We start from the raw sequence: 16,996 nt of genomic DNA, 5'->3' as shown, positions 1-16,996 counted from the left end.
CCTGGGCTTCCAAGTGTCCTGAATAAAAACCAAGATCCATGCCATTAATGACCTCTTAGTCTGTTTATGAAGAGAGTGTCAACCGTGTCAAAAGCGCCACAGAGACATTCATGTCTCTAGTAACAGATGGATTGGGAGAACATGGGGGGTTCATGAGGTCACTGGAAAGGGGTGTTTGGTAATCCTGATATCTTGGACGAAGGTGCAAGTCTTTAGAGTCCTGATGCTTCCTGTTTTGCTATATGTTTGCAAGACATTGACACTATTCATTGACCTGAGACAAAGACTGGACTCCTTCCGTACTGTGTGTCTCCTGACAAACCTTGGGTACCGGTGGAGTCCCAAATGAGGCAAATTACCTACATTGTGAGGGAGCATCAGTTACGGCACTACTGCAATGTGACGCATGGTCCTCATTGTTGAGCATCCAAGCAGCTGGATCAGACCAAAGGCACACCTATGTAATACCTGGCTGTGTCAGATAGAAGGTCATTTCCAGAGGGAGGGACTGGACCACGTGTCTGTCTGGATGGTTTCCAACACAAATCAAGAGCTGTTTCGTCGTGTGGTGGGTTCAGCAATACGCTCTAACAGTGTATACTTCCCAGCTTGACCTGACCTAATTATTGTGCCTTCTTAAGTAATTTTTCTACTTGTAGTCATGCTTGAGTACAGTACTGACTTTCACTTGGTATTACCAATATTTTAAATAGCTACTACTGCTATGTTTTTGGAATTTTCACATCGCCTTGGTACCAAATTATCAATTCTTGTGAACTACTACTTACAATAATTATAAAAACAAACTGCTCACATACAATGGAGGATGATGAATGTGTTGAATGTGGATAAAAACAGCTTAGAGGCAGGGACAATGCAAATTGTTGCCAATTTGGACAACTAGGAAGATTGCCATGAGGGCGATTCGAGATTGACGTAAACATCAGCTGTTTTGAATTCTAAAAGTATTTCTTCTGTCAAGATACATAATGCAATTCTCTTATCAACAGCTGTATGTCACTGCAAAATCTTTTTATTACTTTAACCTCCGTAGAGGTCTGTAGAGTCACTCGGTCAGTAAAAATAGTGCTAAAAGTGTTAGTCCCAAGTGTTACTCGGGCAACAGCATAAAGGTGTCTCATTGTAAGCTTTAGAACAACGATTAACATTGTGCTGTAAAAGTGCCAACATAATCAGTGTCTAACGTTACTCAGGCAACAGTCGTGTCTTGCATAAGCATCAGGCCAGCGTGTTACCCGGACAATGGTGTAGACATATCTTCTCCTAGCCTCATAATGACTTCTCGTAAGAAACTCTTCTCATCAGCAGTGATGACAAGGTGAATCTGTCTTCAGGCAGTGAAACTGAAATGAACAGTGAAACCAAAAGTGATTCTGATGAATCTGAAAGTGTCTCTCACGTCATTCGCACATGTACAGTGTGTTGTTCATATTATTATTATTATTATTATTATCATACTTTGTACTCTTCTGACTTTGCAATTTTAGTATTTACATGTTTTACAGTGGAAAGATGACATTTAATAAAAATGTAATTTTTCATGCAAAAAAATGCAATGCTTTTTACATGTTTTTTGAGAAAAAATTAAACACTAAGGAGGTTAATGTTTCTAAAAAGCATCACAAGGGTTCAAGCTGCATAGTATGCTAGTCAATTCTAGATGGTGTTTGTATATGCAGAAATTCTGGTAGGTAAATATTGCGGGCTTAAAAATATTACTGAATCGGTGATGATGCAAAACTATCACTCACCAGGAAGCAACACAGCAACTGTGATAATATATAGTGCTTCCTTGTGTAATGATGCTAAAAATAAGCTGTTTGCTCACTGTTCAGACACTAACAGTTACCATAAATAGAATCATAAATTATTCAGGCCTCTACTTCACAGGTTAACAACAGCACGATAAAAAGTTTTTTTTCCAATTATTAATACTGCAAAAGACTGATGCAATAAAAGCTGTGATTTCAGAACATTCTGAATTGCAGTACCAGTGATATCTCTCCATGAGTAACTATGAAATATTTTTGGATAGCACAGGAGTTACATAATTAATTTACTGAAAAAGAGAGCATTCATTTCATAGTTTGCATTTTCTGATTTTTTTCTGTTGGCCAAGGTGTTGCCATGGGGGATGTTCAAATTAATTTCAGAAGAACACCACAATTGCAAATGTAATCATACATAATATTTTATTTTGAGAATTAACATTCTTAATCAGAAAAACTGAAAGTGAAGATCTGTCATTATTTGTTGGACATGGTCACTAACCAGAAACCATAAAGGAATTCTTGCAATTTTAGAGGCAATTCTTTTCCAAGGCACTAAAATGAACAGGTGCTTTTAGGATTGCGTTCTTACATAAAGATGATACTAAATGGTACAATTATTGTAATTTGGCAACATAAAATACTGTAGATACATTCATTAAATGCACACCCAACTGCTGTGGAAGTCTGCTTTCATTTTAATCTATACATATATTTATTTTAATTCAGTATTGCAGGGAACCAGGACCTAACATATATCTAGCCAATATAGAGTGGCTAATTGACCTACTACACACCTGTTTGGCCCTTACAGGAATCACCACCTTACTGTAGTGCTGGAGTTTGTGTTCCCTTGTGACACTGGGTGCTATGTTGACCAGACAGAAACTTCTAGTCGTGTCTCCCAAGGCCAATTGGTCCCAGGTGAAGGGTCAAACAAAGATTGATTCATAGCCCCTAATGATGCAGATCCACAAATTTAAAAAGAGTACCCCATCTGGTATGGGGTTAATGGGGCCTCCACCTGAAGCCAGGCCCAGAAGGAGTGCTCACAGACAACTGCCTAGGGACCAGGCCTGCCATGGGGCCTCTCCTCTGGGCCCACCACCACCGAAAGAAACAGGGACTGGGTACGATGTGACCTGGGTGACAGTCCAAGACAGAGGTCTTTGTGGACTGAAACTCAGACACATAAACTGCCTTATGGGATGTAGAATGTCACTTCTCTTGGGGGAAGGAGCAAGAGTTGGAAGGATGAGGTTGAGCACAACCAACTAGATACAGCTGGGCTCCCATTCACCCATTCAAATGGTTCTGGAACCAAACTGCTGAAAAGATGTTGGACTCTCCTTTACTCTGGAGTTGCCTGATGTGACGATGCCGGTCCCCTATAGACTCCTCTATTCCCACATGGGAAACTGCTGAACCCACAACGTCGATAGTTATGACCGAGATGAGCTGACAAATGAGGACAATTTTCTGATGATTCCAGAGGATGGTGGAAAAAGTGCTCAAGTGCTTTTATAAAAAAAAAGTCAAAACACAAGTAAAACCAACAAAAGTGTCAATTGTGCAGTGCTCAAAACAGTACATAAGTAAATCCATAAAAATCCAAAGAAAAGTGGGAATAAAAATAATAAATCCATTAAAAATCCAAGGTTAAAATGCAGTCTAACACCTCCTGATCTCAGCCCACCTCCTTTTCATTCTCCCTGGCTCACCTATTGCTTGCATAACAGTTGGAGACAGCAGCCACAAGCTCTTTTTGGCCAACCTCCGTCTTGGCTGCCTCCAAGCATCACGCCCAGACCATCCGAGGTCGGCTCTACTCCCTTCTTCCTCCGTGCTCATGTGGTCACACCTCGGAAGCCTAGAGAGGACATTTGCCTTGCTTGCCACACTCCATCCTCATGTTCAGTGGGGTACACTACACTGCCACAGCTAATGCTCCTACACGGGGCCCCAGCTCGTGCTGTCTCCTCCTTCCAGGTGGCCAGATCCTCCTGCTAAGACTGCCTTTCATTTATTTAACCTTGTTCCTTCTTTATCACATTTCTTTAATTTATCTCCCATCTTTGATTTCTCCCCTTTTCCTTGTGCTGACCCGTATTTATACTCTCATGTCTCCATGGGCACAGCGCCTTAATCACACGCCGCAGGAAGCCAATGAAGCAATTGAGAATGATCGCACCCACATGTGCAGGTGCGACTCGCTCCAACTACCTCATTAACTCCCCACAGTCGTGCAATCGCACCCTTTAATGTCTGAGAGAGACGCTGACAGCTGGTAAGTGCAACACCCTAAAAACCTTTTTTATTGTCTCCTTTGATTTTACACCTTTCACACCAAAGCAATCAAGCTCATCTCACAAAAAGCAGACCTACAACACATGGCTGCATAATCGAACCCTGTAATTAATAACACAGTGCACATATATAACACGCTCACAGAGAGTGAAATGGCTCTATGGATTTAAAGCTGGCCCTCTTATTTTTGAAGCCGCGGACCCGCTATACCACACCTGATGGAAAGACTTTGGGCAGGAGTCTGCATTTTTTTGGACTGCTGCCTGGTTGATGCAATGTTGGATTTGATCCGGAAAACCTCTGTGCTGATGAAAGTTGCAGAGGGGAGGACTCTGACTGCCATATGTGCTCATATAGCTAATGGCAGTTTGAAATACCAGGCCTTTTTGAAGTGCTTAGAGGAGATCTGGAAAGGGTCTCAGCTAGGAACTCCATAGTTCTGATGGGCGAATTCAAAGCCCACGTGGGTAATAATTAAAACCCCTGGAGACTTGCGTAAAGAGAGGGGCAGAGCTGTCTACTGATCACCACCTGTTGGTGAGTTAGGTCAAATGGTGAGGAAGCACCTGGGCAGACCTGGAAAGCTCAAGCAAGTAGTGAGGGTGGACTGGAAACATTTGGGGAGGTCCCCTGTCCAGAAAACTTTCAACTATGAAAGAGTGTTTCCTGCATCCTGGGAAATGTTGGAGACATACACTACTGGTCAAAAGCTTTAGAAACCTCAGTTTTTTCAGTTTGTATGGAAATGCACACAGTTTTAATGTTTCGTGAAATAAAGGCATGGAACAAATAAACAATGGCAAATAAAAAAATAAGTCAAGGAATCATTAAGTGTACAAAATTGTATTCAAACTTTTGATTCATCAAAGTAGCCATCTTTTACTGATATAATAGCCAAACACACATTTGGCATTTCATCTACAAGGGATATCAAATATTGGTCAAAAAGATCTTCCCAACATTGTTGCAGAAGTTACCACAAATGCATTGTACTTGTTGGTTGCTTTCCTTTCACCCTTCTGTCCAGTCCATCCAAAACAAACTCAATGGGGTTTAAGTCTGAAGACTGTGCTATCCATTCCATGTTTTAAAGTGTACCTTCTTGTTCTGTTCTTTTAACTTAGCTCTGACATAGCCAGGAGGTATGTTTTGGGTGATTGTCTTGCTGCATTATGAACCCCTGACCTATTAGATGCAGACCAGAAGTTACTGCATGGTGCTGCAAAGGGCTGTGGTAGCACCTTTAATTCAGAATGCCAGTCACTCCGTGCAAGTCACCAACTCTGCCTCCAAAAAATGAACCTCAGACTATTATACTTCCTCCTCCAAGTTTGACAGTTGGTGTCACACACTAAGGAACCATTCTTTCACCAATTCAATGGCGTACAAACACCCTGTGTTATGAACCAAAGATTTCAAATTTTGATTCATTGGTCCATATAACTTTCTTCTGGTCTGCAGTAGTCCACATCCGGTATTTCAAGGCACTATTTTGTCCTTTAAGGAATGGGTTTCTAACTGCCACTTGCCCAGTACAAAGTCTCCTCTTCACTTCTAAGGGTAATAATACTCTGTCTCATTTAATTTGTTAATTGCTGTTTTCTTGCCATTATCACTTTCACTATTCACTATCACTATTACAACTTTCTACAATGTAATATTGTCCAAGCAGTACTTCAGAGGGTATAGTAACACTGTCTGTTCCAACTCTGCTTTAAGAAATGCAGAGGGTTTTTAAGTAATCAACAGACATTGAGAATCCTGTGCAAATTGTCTGCTTCAACCTGCCAGGCTTAATTTACTTTAATTGCTGCAGAATATCTGTAGGTTACAGCCTATTAGTTGTTCCCTGAAGAAGTCCCATTTGTCATATTCTGAAATTTCCTTTTTTTCAGTTTTTGCTAACCTAAATTTTAAATTTAAACCACTGTCAGTTTACCACTTACTTTTTTTTTTTTTTTTACCATTTTAGGACATTCATTGCATTTCATTTTAGGTCATTCATTGGATTGCAACTGATTAATTTTGAAGAAAAACTGGAAAAATTGAAGTGTTCTAAAACATTTGATCAATAGTATAGAGTCCAAATTTGCCTTCATTTGTGTCTCCTATCTTGTTTGTGATGTTCATGGACAGGATTTCAAGACCAAGGGAGGGGAGGGTAGGGTATCAAAAGGGCCTTAAAAATGCATCACTGCTTTTGTAGGCAATGTTGTCCTGTTGGCTTCATGTGACTATGAACTCCAGCATGCACTTAGACAGTTTGTGACAGAATGTAAAGTGACAGGGATGAGCATCACCATCTCTAAATCTGAAGTCTTGGTCCTCAGCAGGAAAAACATGAACTGTCTTCTCCAAGTGGAAGGTGCATTACTGCCTCAAGTGAAGGAGTTTAAGTACCTTGGGGACATGTTCACAAGTGAGGGTAAAAGAGCGGGTGAGGGTAACACTGACAGATGAATAGCTATACTGGTTCATTGAGGTGAGGAAGGAGGTGAGTCAGAAGGCAAAGCTCTCGATTTAGCAGTTCATGGTCATGAGGTTTGGGTAATGACCGAAAGAATGGGATTGTGGGTATAAGTGGTTGAAATGAGCTTTCTCCAAAATCCGGAAGAGGCACGGAGAAAAACCATTGATCCCCCTCATTGAGAGGAGCCAATTGATATGGTTCGGGCATCTGATACTGATGCCTCTTGGGTACCTCCCTTTGGAGGTTCTACAGGCTTGACCAGCTGGGAGGAGAGGAATGGGAAGACCTAGGGTTTGCTGGAAGGATTACATCTTCCAGATGGCCTTAAAATGTCTTGGGATACCACAGTATGAGTTGGCAGGTCTAGCTGGGGAAAGTGACATACTGTATGAGTGTCACTGCTAAGATTATTACCCCTATGACCCGGACTAAGATAAGCAGTGGAAACTGAATGAATGAAAACCTATTTTGCCCAAGAAAAGGTGAGTAAAACAAGGAGGCATAGTGTGGGGTATGTGGATTTGTGTGATTGAGTATAACATCATATTAAAAAAATACAGTATATTGTCTTGTCTGAGATTGTATTGTATATTATTTACCTTGGTTGTCACATATCACTATAATTTTTAGCATTTACCGTTTTTTAACGGTACAAGAAAGGGTTTAAACTAGCTTAGTCGTCATACAGTACAGTATATTAGACTTTAATATTCTATTTCACAGATTGTGATATTCAATTGAATTGATTACAATATATAGTTAAAGTTAATACATACCCAATACATTTTAACTATGTACAATAAGTCAATTTCATCATCTAATATATATATAAAATTTTCCTTTTAGTTGTATTTTTCACTGTCACTCAACAATATTATGTCTATTTTTTCATGTCTCCAAAATCCATACTAACCCCTACTTTCTCTGCTGTTCTCTTTCCAGTTTTCTGTGGCTGCGATCTGCGCCACCACCACCTGATCAAAGCACCGGGCAGTCCCTACATTGATGGATTGAAGGCCAGAGGTCCACATGACCATCGTCGTCTAATTCTTCCACATGAAGCCTGAAAACCACGAGGACTGATTTAGATCATTTATGTTAGGTAGAATACCTAGTAGGGCCTGGGCGGTCTAGTGGTCGTGGAACCCTTGCAGATTTTATTTTTTTCTCCAGCCCTCAGGAGTTTTTTTTTTTTTGTTTTCTCTATACTTCCTGGCCATTGGACCTTACTTTATACTTTGCTAATTAGTATAGCCTAATTTTATATATTTTTTCTTTTTTTCTTTCTTCATATTGGAAAGCACTTTGAGCTACATCATTTGTATGAAATATATAAATGTTGCTGTTGTTGTTATTTTCAGAATGCCGCTAATAAAAATCCACTCATAACAAAATTATACTAAATTGAGATTAAAAATGACACATTAATAGTGGGATGAGGTAAAAATTATTCCTTGTAATAGCCAACTGTGAAAATTATGACATGGCTTTGTTAGAATGACCACACTTACTACATTATCTTTGTACATGACTAAACAATTTACTGCCCATAGTCAACAGCAGCAGAATGTAGCAAACATTGTTTGATTTAGCATTCATTAGCACGCTTTTGAAAAATTGTGTATAAGAGGTTGCTTTGCTAGTCCTAGGTTGACTGGGGCAAAAAGAGGCAAAATGATATCATACAACAGAAAACAGGTGACATGCTAAACAGACCTGTACATTTGCAGAACACACATTGGTGACTACACAGCCTCATTAAGTGCCACTGTAGACAAATAAAACCTCCCAGGAGCATAGGTAATGATCTTATAAGCAATTATTACATAGACACTGAAGTAAATGACTGACATAATGCCAGATAAGCTCCCAAAACCTAAAATGACAGCAAACAGTTCATACATGGAACGTATGGGAACCTATGACAGACAGGCAGCCTGAAAGCAGCTAAGAGTTCCTAGTTCTTTAATTATAGGTAGAAGTGTATAGATATGTGTGTATGCCAGAAAGAGCTCTGGAGGAATGACCCCAGGGTTTTTACAGTGTATTCTTCACCCCAAAGGTAGTTCAACAACAACAACAACAACAACATTTATTTATATAGCACATTTTCATACAAACAGTAGCTCAAAGTGCTTTACATATTAAAGAATAGAAAAATGAAAGACATAATTATAAAAAATAAATCAACATTAACATCGAATAAGAGTAAGGTTCAATGGCCAGGGGACAGAAAAACAAAAACTCCAGGCGGCTGGAGAAAAATAAAATCTGTAGGGATTCCAGACCATGATACCGCCCAGTCCCCTCTGGGCATTCTACCTAACATAAATGAAACAGTCCTCTTTGGATTTAGGGTTCTCACGGAAGGGCTTGATGATGATGATGGTCACGTAGACTTCTTCCTTTTAATCCGTCCATCATTGTTGGAGCATCATGAAGCTTTGAGTAGGTGGAGGTGGCGCAGGCCACCACCACAAAGAAACCGGAAAAAGAAACAGAAAAGAGAGTAGGGGTCAGTACCGATTTTAGAGCCACCATGAATAGTTGTTATGATGAATTGAACATACAGAGTATCAGGATTAAGTTAAATTACGATTAAAATGAAGTTATAAAAAGGCCATGTTAAAGTAATGTGTTTTCAGCAGTGTTTTAAAGTGCTCTACTGTATCAGCCTGGCGAATTCCTATTGGCAGGCTATTCCAGATTTTAGGTGCATAACAGCAGAAGGCCGCCTCACCACTTCTTTTAAGTTTTGTTCTTGGAATTCTAAGGAGACACTCATTTGAGGATCTGAGGTTACGATTTGGAATATAAGGTGTCAGACATTCCGATATATAAGATGGGGCGAGATTATTTAAGGCTTTATAAACCATAAGCAGAATTTTAAAGTCAATTCTGAATGACACAGGTAACCAGTGTAGTGACATCAAAACTGGAGTAATGTGTTCTGATTTTCTTTTCCTAGTTAGGATTCTAGCAGCTGCATTCTGCACTAGTTGCAAACGATTTATATCTTTTTTGGGTAGTCCTGAGAGGAGTGCGTTACAGTAATCTAGTCGACTGAAAACAAACGCGTGAACTAATTTCTCAGCATCTTTCAGTGATAAAGAGGTCTAACTTTACTTATGTTTCTTAAGTGAAAAATGCTGTCCTAATGATCTGATTAATATGTGATTTAAAATTCAGATTACAGTCAACAATCACCCCTAAGCTTTTTACCTCCGTCTTGACTTTTAATCCTAATGTATCCAGTTTATTTCTAATAGCCTCATTGTATCCATTATTGCTGATCACTAAAATTTCAGTTTTCTCTTTATTTAACTTGAGAAAATTACTATTCATCCATTCTGAGATACTAGTCAGACATTGTGTTAGTGAATCAATAGAATCGGGTCATCAGGTGCTATTGATAAGTACAGCTGTGTGTCATCAGCATAGCTGTGGTAGCTCACGTTGTGCCCTGAGATAATCTGACCTAACGGAAGCATGTAGATTGAGAATAACAGCGGACCCAGGATAGAGCCTTGTGGAACACCATATTGGATATCATGTGTCTTGAGTTGTAATTCCCACAACTAACAAAATATTTTCTCCCTGTCAGGTAGGATTCAAACCAATTTAAGACACTGCCAGAGAGGCCCACCCATTGACTAAGGCGATTTCTAAGAATGTTGTGATCAATGGTGTCAAATGCAGCACTCAGATCTAAGAGGATGAGAACAGATAAATGGCCTCTGTCTGCATTTACCCGCAAGTCATTTACTACTTTAACGAGTGCAGTTTCTGTGCTGTGATTTGTTCTAAAACCTGACTGAAATTTATCAAGAATAGCATGTTTATTTAGGTGGTCATTTAACTGCATAATGACTGCCTTCTCTAGAACTTTACTTAAGAAGGGCAAGTTAGAGATGGGTCTAAAATTTTCAAGAGCGAGGGTCAAGATTATGTTTCTTAAGTAGGGGTTTAACTACAGCAGTCTTAAGACAGTCTGGGAAGACCCCAGTATCTAGTGACAATTTACTATGTCAAGAACATTATCAATTAGCACGCCTGATACTTCTTTGAAAAACCTTGTTGGTATCGGGTCAAGGGCGAGGTGGAGGGTTTTAATTGAGATATTATTTTTGTAAATCAGGTAAATCTATCCTAGTGAAAGAGTTTAATTTGTTTATAACAGGATGTTGGGGTTTAGGGGATCCTTAGTGTTGGGGAGATATACTATGTTATTTCTAATATCATTAATTTTTGATTGAAGAATACAGCGACAGCCTCACAGGTTTCACTGGAAGCACTTAGGAGGCATTCCTTTGAGCTACCTGGGTTTAGTAGGCGATCAATTGTTGAAAATAAGACTCTAGGATTACTAGCATTGTTATTTATAATATTAGAGAAATAGCAGCGTCTCTCAAGACGGACAGTGTTATTGTATTCTGTTATTTTGACTTTTAATATTTCGTGGTGGATAGTAAGTTTACTCTTCCTCCATTGACGCTCAGCTCTACGGCATGTTCTCTTTAAATCAGACACTCTTTGGGTCTTCCATGGTATACCAATGCTAGAAGATTTTTTCACTGTCTTTTCAGGTGCAACTATGTCAACAGCAGCTCTCACTTTAGAATTAAATCTTTCCACCTTACTATTTACATTGTCCTCGCTATTATAGCTGGCACTATAAACGGACTGATTGCTTAAAATGTTTGTAAGTTTTAAAGCTGCTGCCGAATCAAAGAAGCGTTTTTTAACAATATGCTTCTCATGAGTGTTTTTTATCATTATTTCTATATTAAAAAGTAGAAGAAAATGGTCTGATAGACCAATATCAATGATCTGTTTTATATCAACTTTCAGTCCTTTAGTAATCACTAAGTCTAATGTATGACCTGCTTTATGTGTAGGCTGATTTATGAGTTGTCTCAAATCAAAAGAATCCAGGAGGTTCATAAATTCTTTTACTTTTAGATCACACTGATTATCTATATGAAAATTAAAGTCGCCAACTATTAGGAGTGTGTCATAATTAGTAATTAAAATTGACATTAAGTCAGAGAATTCCTCAAAAAACGACGCGTTATATTTAGGAGGTCTATACACGGATAGTATTAGAACTTGAGAATCTCCATGAATAACAACGGCGAGATACTCAAATCTCAAGTTCAGAGGAGAACTCTGGAAATACCACCTAGTTGGAGTTTAAAAGTTGCTCCTTTCCTGTGGGCTATTAATCCTACAGACAGGAGGTGAGCTGGAGCATGGGCTCAACTGGCAAGGAAGTAGTGAAATTTTATTAGATAGAAAAGAAGATGAGACATTAATAAAATATAGCAAAGCTCAAGCCTGAAGATTAAAAAATCTTAAGCAAAAGTAAAAGATGTGAACCAAAAAATCTAAGTCAAAAAGTTTACAGCAAGGGTCAAAACCAGACATTACAATATTAGAGAATTAAAAAGGCAAAATTTAGCATGAAAGAAGCAGTTTTCAAATAACAAACACAGATGAGCAAGCACTCTGATTGCTGACCTTTAAACCCATTGCATGATTAATGATGGGGATTTGATCTCTATGACTTTGCCCTTCGCAACCACTAAAGCTACCTAGCAGTGTCTGGAAAAAATGGTAATTTCCATTATAAACAAATAGCATTGAAGGTGTTACAAGGTAAATATTAATAACTAGACTAGCACAATAAATTAAAATTCTTATATAAGAATCAAAATCCTGGTCTAAGAAAACCTATTATTAAGGGATTTCAATTGATTTCAGTATAAATATACCTTATCTTGAAGGTCCAAAGAATGGTGGGTCAGCATGGTGGTCTAACCTAGACAGTGAAGGTAAAAAGAGTACTCCAAGCAACTCTGTGAAAAGCTGATTAAAAAGCAGGAGTCACGGGATTGTGACAAAAATTATCCAAGTCACTAAATATCCTATACAGTCTAGTTTAATTGATCATTAAGAAATGGAAAGAGTATGGCACAACTGAAAATCTGCCTAGGGCAGGTTGTTCACAAAACCTCAGTAATCGCACAAGAAGAAGACAATTGAAGAAGGCCACCAAGAGACCAAAGATAATTCTGAAGCTGCAACATAACACAAGGTGCAGTGGGTATGACTGCAGAGACTGTGCATATAGCAACTGGTGTCTAGTTGCTTTTCCAGCAGTAGCTTTATGGGAAAGTGGCAAACAGAAAGTCACCATTACAAAAATGCACACAAGACATACAGGAGACTCTAAATTCAGTTTAATGGAAGTCTTACGGTCTAATGAAACCAAAATTGAGTTTTCTGGCAATCAATGTTAACTCCATGTTTGAGTGCGCACATTATCAAAAACAAACCATCTCCACCATGAAACATGGACAGCATGTGAGAACTGACAGCAAAATGAATGCAGCAAAATTGTACAAGAAAATGTGATGCAGTCTGCAACCCCTAGCATATATCCAAAAGTGCACAACAATGTCTTAAAAACAACTGTCCTGGAGTGCCCAAATCAGGATCCAGATCTTAATCTAATTGATACTTTGTGGTGAACTTGAAAAAGGCTGCACAACTACAATCGCCATCTGACCAAATTGAAGCAGTTTTGCAAAGAAAAATGGGAAGAACAGCAGTTTCAAGACAGTTTCGAGTCTTGTGTACACAGACTCAAGACTAGCATTTCTGTCTAAAAGAGAATCTACTAAACACTGACTTGAATACTTGTGTAATTAATTATTTTGGGGTTTTGCATTTCAGTTCATTCCGACCACTTTGCAGAGATCTGTTTCTGCTTTGACACTAAAGTCAGCACCAAAAAAGCCAAATTAAATCCACTGTGATTCAATGCTGTACAACAATAAAATATGAAAACTTCCAAGGTGGGGAACATTTATATAGGCACTACATAAAAAAAATATTTCTATAAATAACATTATTTACCCTAAATATAATTAAGAGCCATTTAGTCTTACAGGTAAAATTTCTTTTACATTTGGTTATAAGCTGGTTATATATATTTATAAGGAACATGTTATATAGTGGGAGCTGTCCCCAATATGTGCATTAAGTTATTAAAGAAAAATAGCAATAGTAATATAGAATCATAATAATAGTGGTAATAACACAGAAAGATTAACATTTATAATGAATGCAAAAATGGTATTCACAAACTGTTGTGAAATGATATTTGTGATGACTAAGTAAAGTGAATGTTATGGCCCATAATTACAGTTTATATTATTTGTTAATGCATGAAATAGTGAAGGTTTCTTTAAATACACAGATCAAAAAAAATCTTATGATAAAGTGACGAGAGAAGAGCCAATTCAACAAAATCAACTGATGAATCAAGACTGTGCAGGCAGTGTGCAAGTGTGTAATGCAGTGTTTTGTTATGAATGGTGGTGACTTTCCTACATGAAATGAGAAAGATAGGTGATTTCATAATTTAGAAGAAGGTCACTAACCTTAACACTACACAGGTGCAGCAGCATTATGACCCGTCAATTGAAAGCACATCAATTCCTGAGGAAGAGTTAATGAAGATACTCAAACAGAGCTTAAGATATAGCAAGAGCATAAAGTGCACTTTAACAGTTTATAAAATGATCTTGCATATACTTCACACAATGCCAATCAGCTGTTGTTAAATTGGAAAGAATGTTTACTTTTGTCCAAATTTAATTAATAATGTGGGATCCCAATAAACACAGACTGGCCAAAAACATTAAAATTCCAAGAAAAAATGGAATTGGTTAGCAATAATGATAAACGATTTTATCAATGTCATTTTTGAGAACTGACAATAAAAATTCTTCATAAAAAACCAATACAACTTTTTACAGTTGCAAACTAATCTATAACTACAAACAGTCATTCATATGCTTGACCTAACTAAAACGACTTGGCATTGGAAATCAAATTCAATAATTAAACCATTGCCCATGAAAGTAAATTAACAAAATGTTCCTTTAAAAGAACTGTCCCTATTTTATGATTGCCTAATATGAATTAATAAGAAAAATTATAGTATTCACTGAAAATGCCAAATTATGATAAATACATACATATATATATATATAGACAGTGATCCCTCTCTATATCGCGCTTCGACTTTCGCTCCATCGCGGATTTTAAATGTAAGCATATCTAAATATATATCACGGATTTTTCACTGGTTCACAGATTTCTGCGTACAATGGGTCTTTTAATTTATGGTACATGCTTCCTCAGTTTGTTTGCCCAGTTGATTTCATACAAGGGACGCTATTGGCGGATGGCTTAGAAGCTACCCAATCCATATTAAATAAAACTCCTCAATGATATACGATATGCTTCCCGCGCGGGGCTTGAATGTTTGCATTTCTATGTCTCTCTCACTCTCTCTGCCTGACAGAGGGGGTGTGAGCAGAGGGGCTGTTTGCACAGAGGCTGCTTGCCTAGAGGATACGGACGCTCCTCTAAAAAATGCTGCTTTATCGCGGTGCTCCGGCATACTTAAAAGCACAAAAGCACGTATTGATTTTTTGATTGTTTGCTTTTCTTAGCGAGCGCTCTCTCTCTCTCTCTCTCTCTCTCTCTATATATATATATATATATACAGGTAGTCCCCAGGTTACGGACATCCGACCTACGACTTACGAACGAAGCAGAAGCTGTGACGCATGCCGCTCCATCATCTTCGGCCTGGGGACGCTGCAAGAGGTGGCTGGGCAGAGGCTGGAGGGGGAGCGATTTCGCTGCTTGCGCAGTGTAGTGTCCCTCAGGCAGCTCCCGGCAACAAGTGGTTTCACTGCCCGCACACCATACACAGCTGCCCTGTTCGTTCTCGTTCTGGTAATGCCAGTTGTGGCTGAATGGAGGCCACTAAGGGTGAACGGGACGGCGGGGGATAGCATTGTAGTATGCCTCGGATGACTGCCTGTTGAATGGGGGCGGTGGCCACACCGTGTTCGTTCTCGGTGTGCGGACGCTGCAGGCAGCATACTGTAGTGGAGGTGACTGTGAGGTGGGATGGTGATGAACTGCCTCTCACCGCCCCCATTCATTCTCAATAGCAAGCCTGCTTGTACTGTTATGTACATAGCAGGAAGTTGTCTCTTGTCAGTACATCAGACGTGCTGACAAGGGATGCCTTCCTGCTGTGATAGCGTGTACAGTGCTGTGTAGAAGAGCTCATCTTAACCTTTTGTCTTCACCCTTCAACAATGTCTCTGAAACGCAAATCTGATGCAAGTGCTGGTGATAAAGTAAAGAATAGAAAAACCATCACCATGGAAAATAAAATAGAGAGAGGTGAAACTCCATCATTCATTGGCAGAGCACTTGGTTACAGTCAGTCAACAATAGCATTTATTAAATTTATGTTCCTGTTCCGACTTACATACAAATTCAACTTAAGTACAAACCTACAGTCCCTATCTCGTATGTAACCCGGGGACTGCCTGTGTATATATATATATATATATATATATATATATATATATATATATATATATATATATATATGAATGAAAACACATGTATATTAGACTGTAATTTCACTCTTAATTTAATTCAAACTCATCTCATATGTTCTATACATGTCACAAAGTATATTAATACATACAGAGTACACTACATTTTTTTGTGAGGTGTAATTTTGGGGACATATAAATGCTAAAGTACAGCAAAGGAGAGTTTGACTGTAACAAGAGGAAAATTTCAATCCCTCCCTTAATTTTGTGAACCCATTAATTTCACTACTGAGTAGCAGAGGCCACTGATCTACCTTTGAAGCAAGAGGCACAGAGCAGATACCAACCATGGACGCAACACCTGTCCATTACAAGGAACACTCTTGTTCATACACACTAACCCACACATACTGGGCATTTAGAATTACTAAACAAAGTCAACATACACATCTCTAAAATATTCAAACACAGACAGTACATGTTAACTCTGTGTATATCATGGGCAGCAGGAGTCATTGCTACAATATCATGCTGCTAAAGAGAGAAACTTTACCACGTATTAACATGCAAATCTGCTGGTTATATGTTAAATATTATTATGGTAAATATGCCCTTGAAGTCAGGGGTAGTGCCAGTCAAAGCACATTTTCCCTTGTTGTAATAAGAATACATTAAATATGCTATTGTCCTTTACTAGCATATACAGTCATATGAAAAAGTTTGGGAACCCCACTTAATTCTTTGGATTTTTGTTTATCATTGGCTGAGCTTTCAAAGTAGCAACTTCCTTTTAATATATGACATGCCTTATGGAAACAGTAGTATTTCAGTGACATTAAGTTTATTGGATTAACAGAAAATATGCAATATGCATCATAACAAAATTAGACAGATATATAAATTTGGGCACCCCAACAGAGATATTACATCAATACTTAGTTGAGCCTCCTTTTGCAAATATAATATAGGACGCCTCCTATAGCCTTTGATGA

The 16,996-nt window shown here is 38.5% G+C and overlaps 1 protein-coding gene across 1 annotated transcript in view; it reads right to left on the bottom strand.

Annotated features, from left to right (window-relative positions):
* The window catches only part of LOC120529580 (E3 ubiquitin-protein ligase HECW1-like), a 471,213-nt gene that overhangs the window by 389,137 nt on the left and 65,080 nt on the right, over window positions 1-16,996 (bottom strand). The window contains exon 2 of the mRNA XM_039753493.1: window positions 14,016-14,073. Coding sequence (XP_039609427.1) covers window positions 14,016-14,042 — 27 coding nt within the window. The 5' untranslated portion in view covers window positions 14,043-14,073. The remainder of the gene's footprint in view (window positions 1-14,015; window positions 14,074-16,996) is intronic.

The sequence above is a fragment of the Polypterus senegalus genome, chromosome 5, assembly GCF_016835505.1.
Source record: "Polypterus senegalus isolate Bchr_013 chromosome 5, ASM1683550v1, whole genome shotgun sequence".
Lineage (NCBI taxonomy): Eukaryota > Metazoa > Chordata > Cladistia > Polypteriformes > Polypteridae > Polypterus > Polypterus senegalus.
The sequence above is the reverse complement of the archived record's forward strand: the minus strand, read 5'-3'. Positions and strand labels throughout refer to the sequence as shown.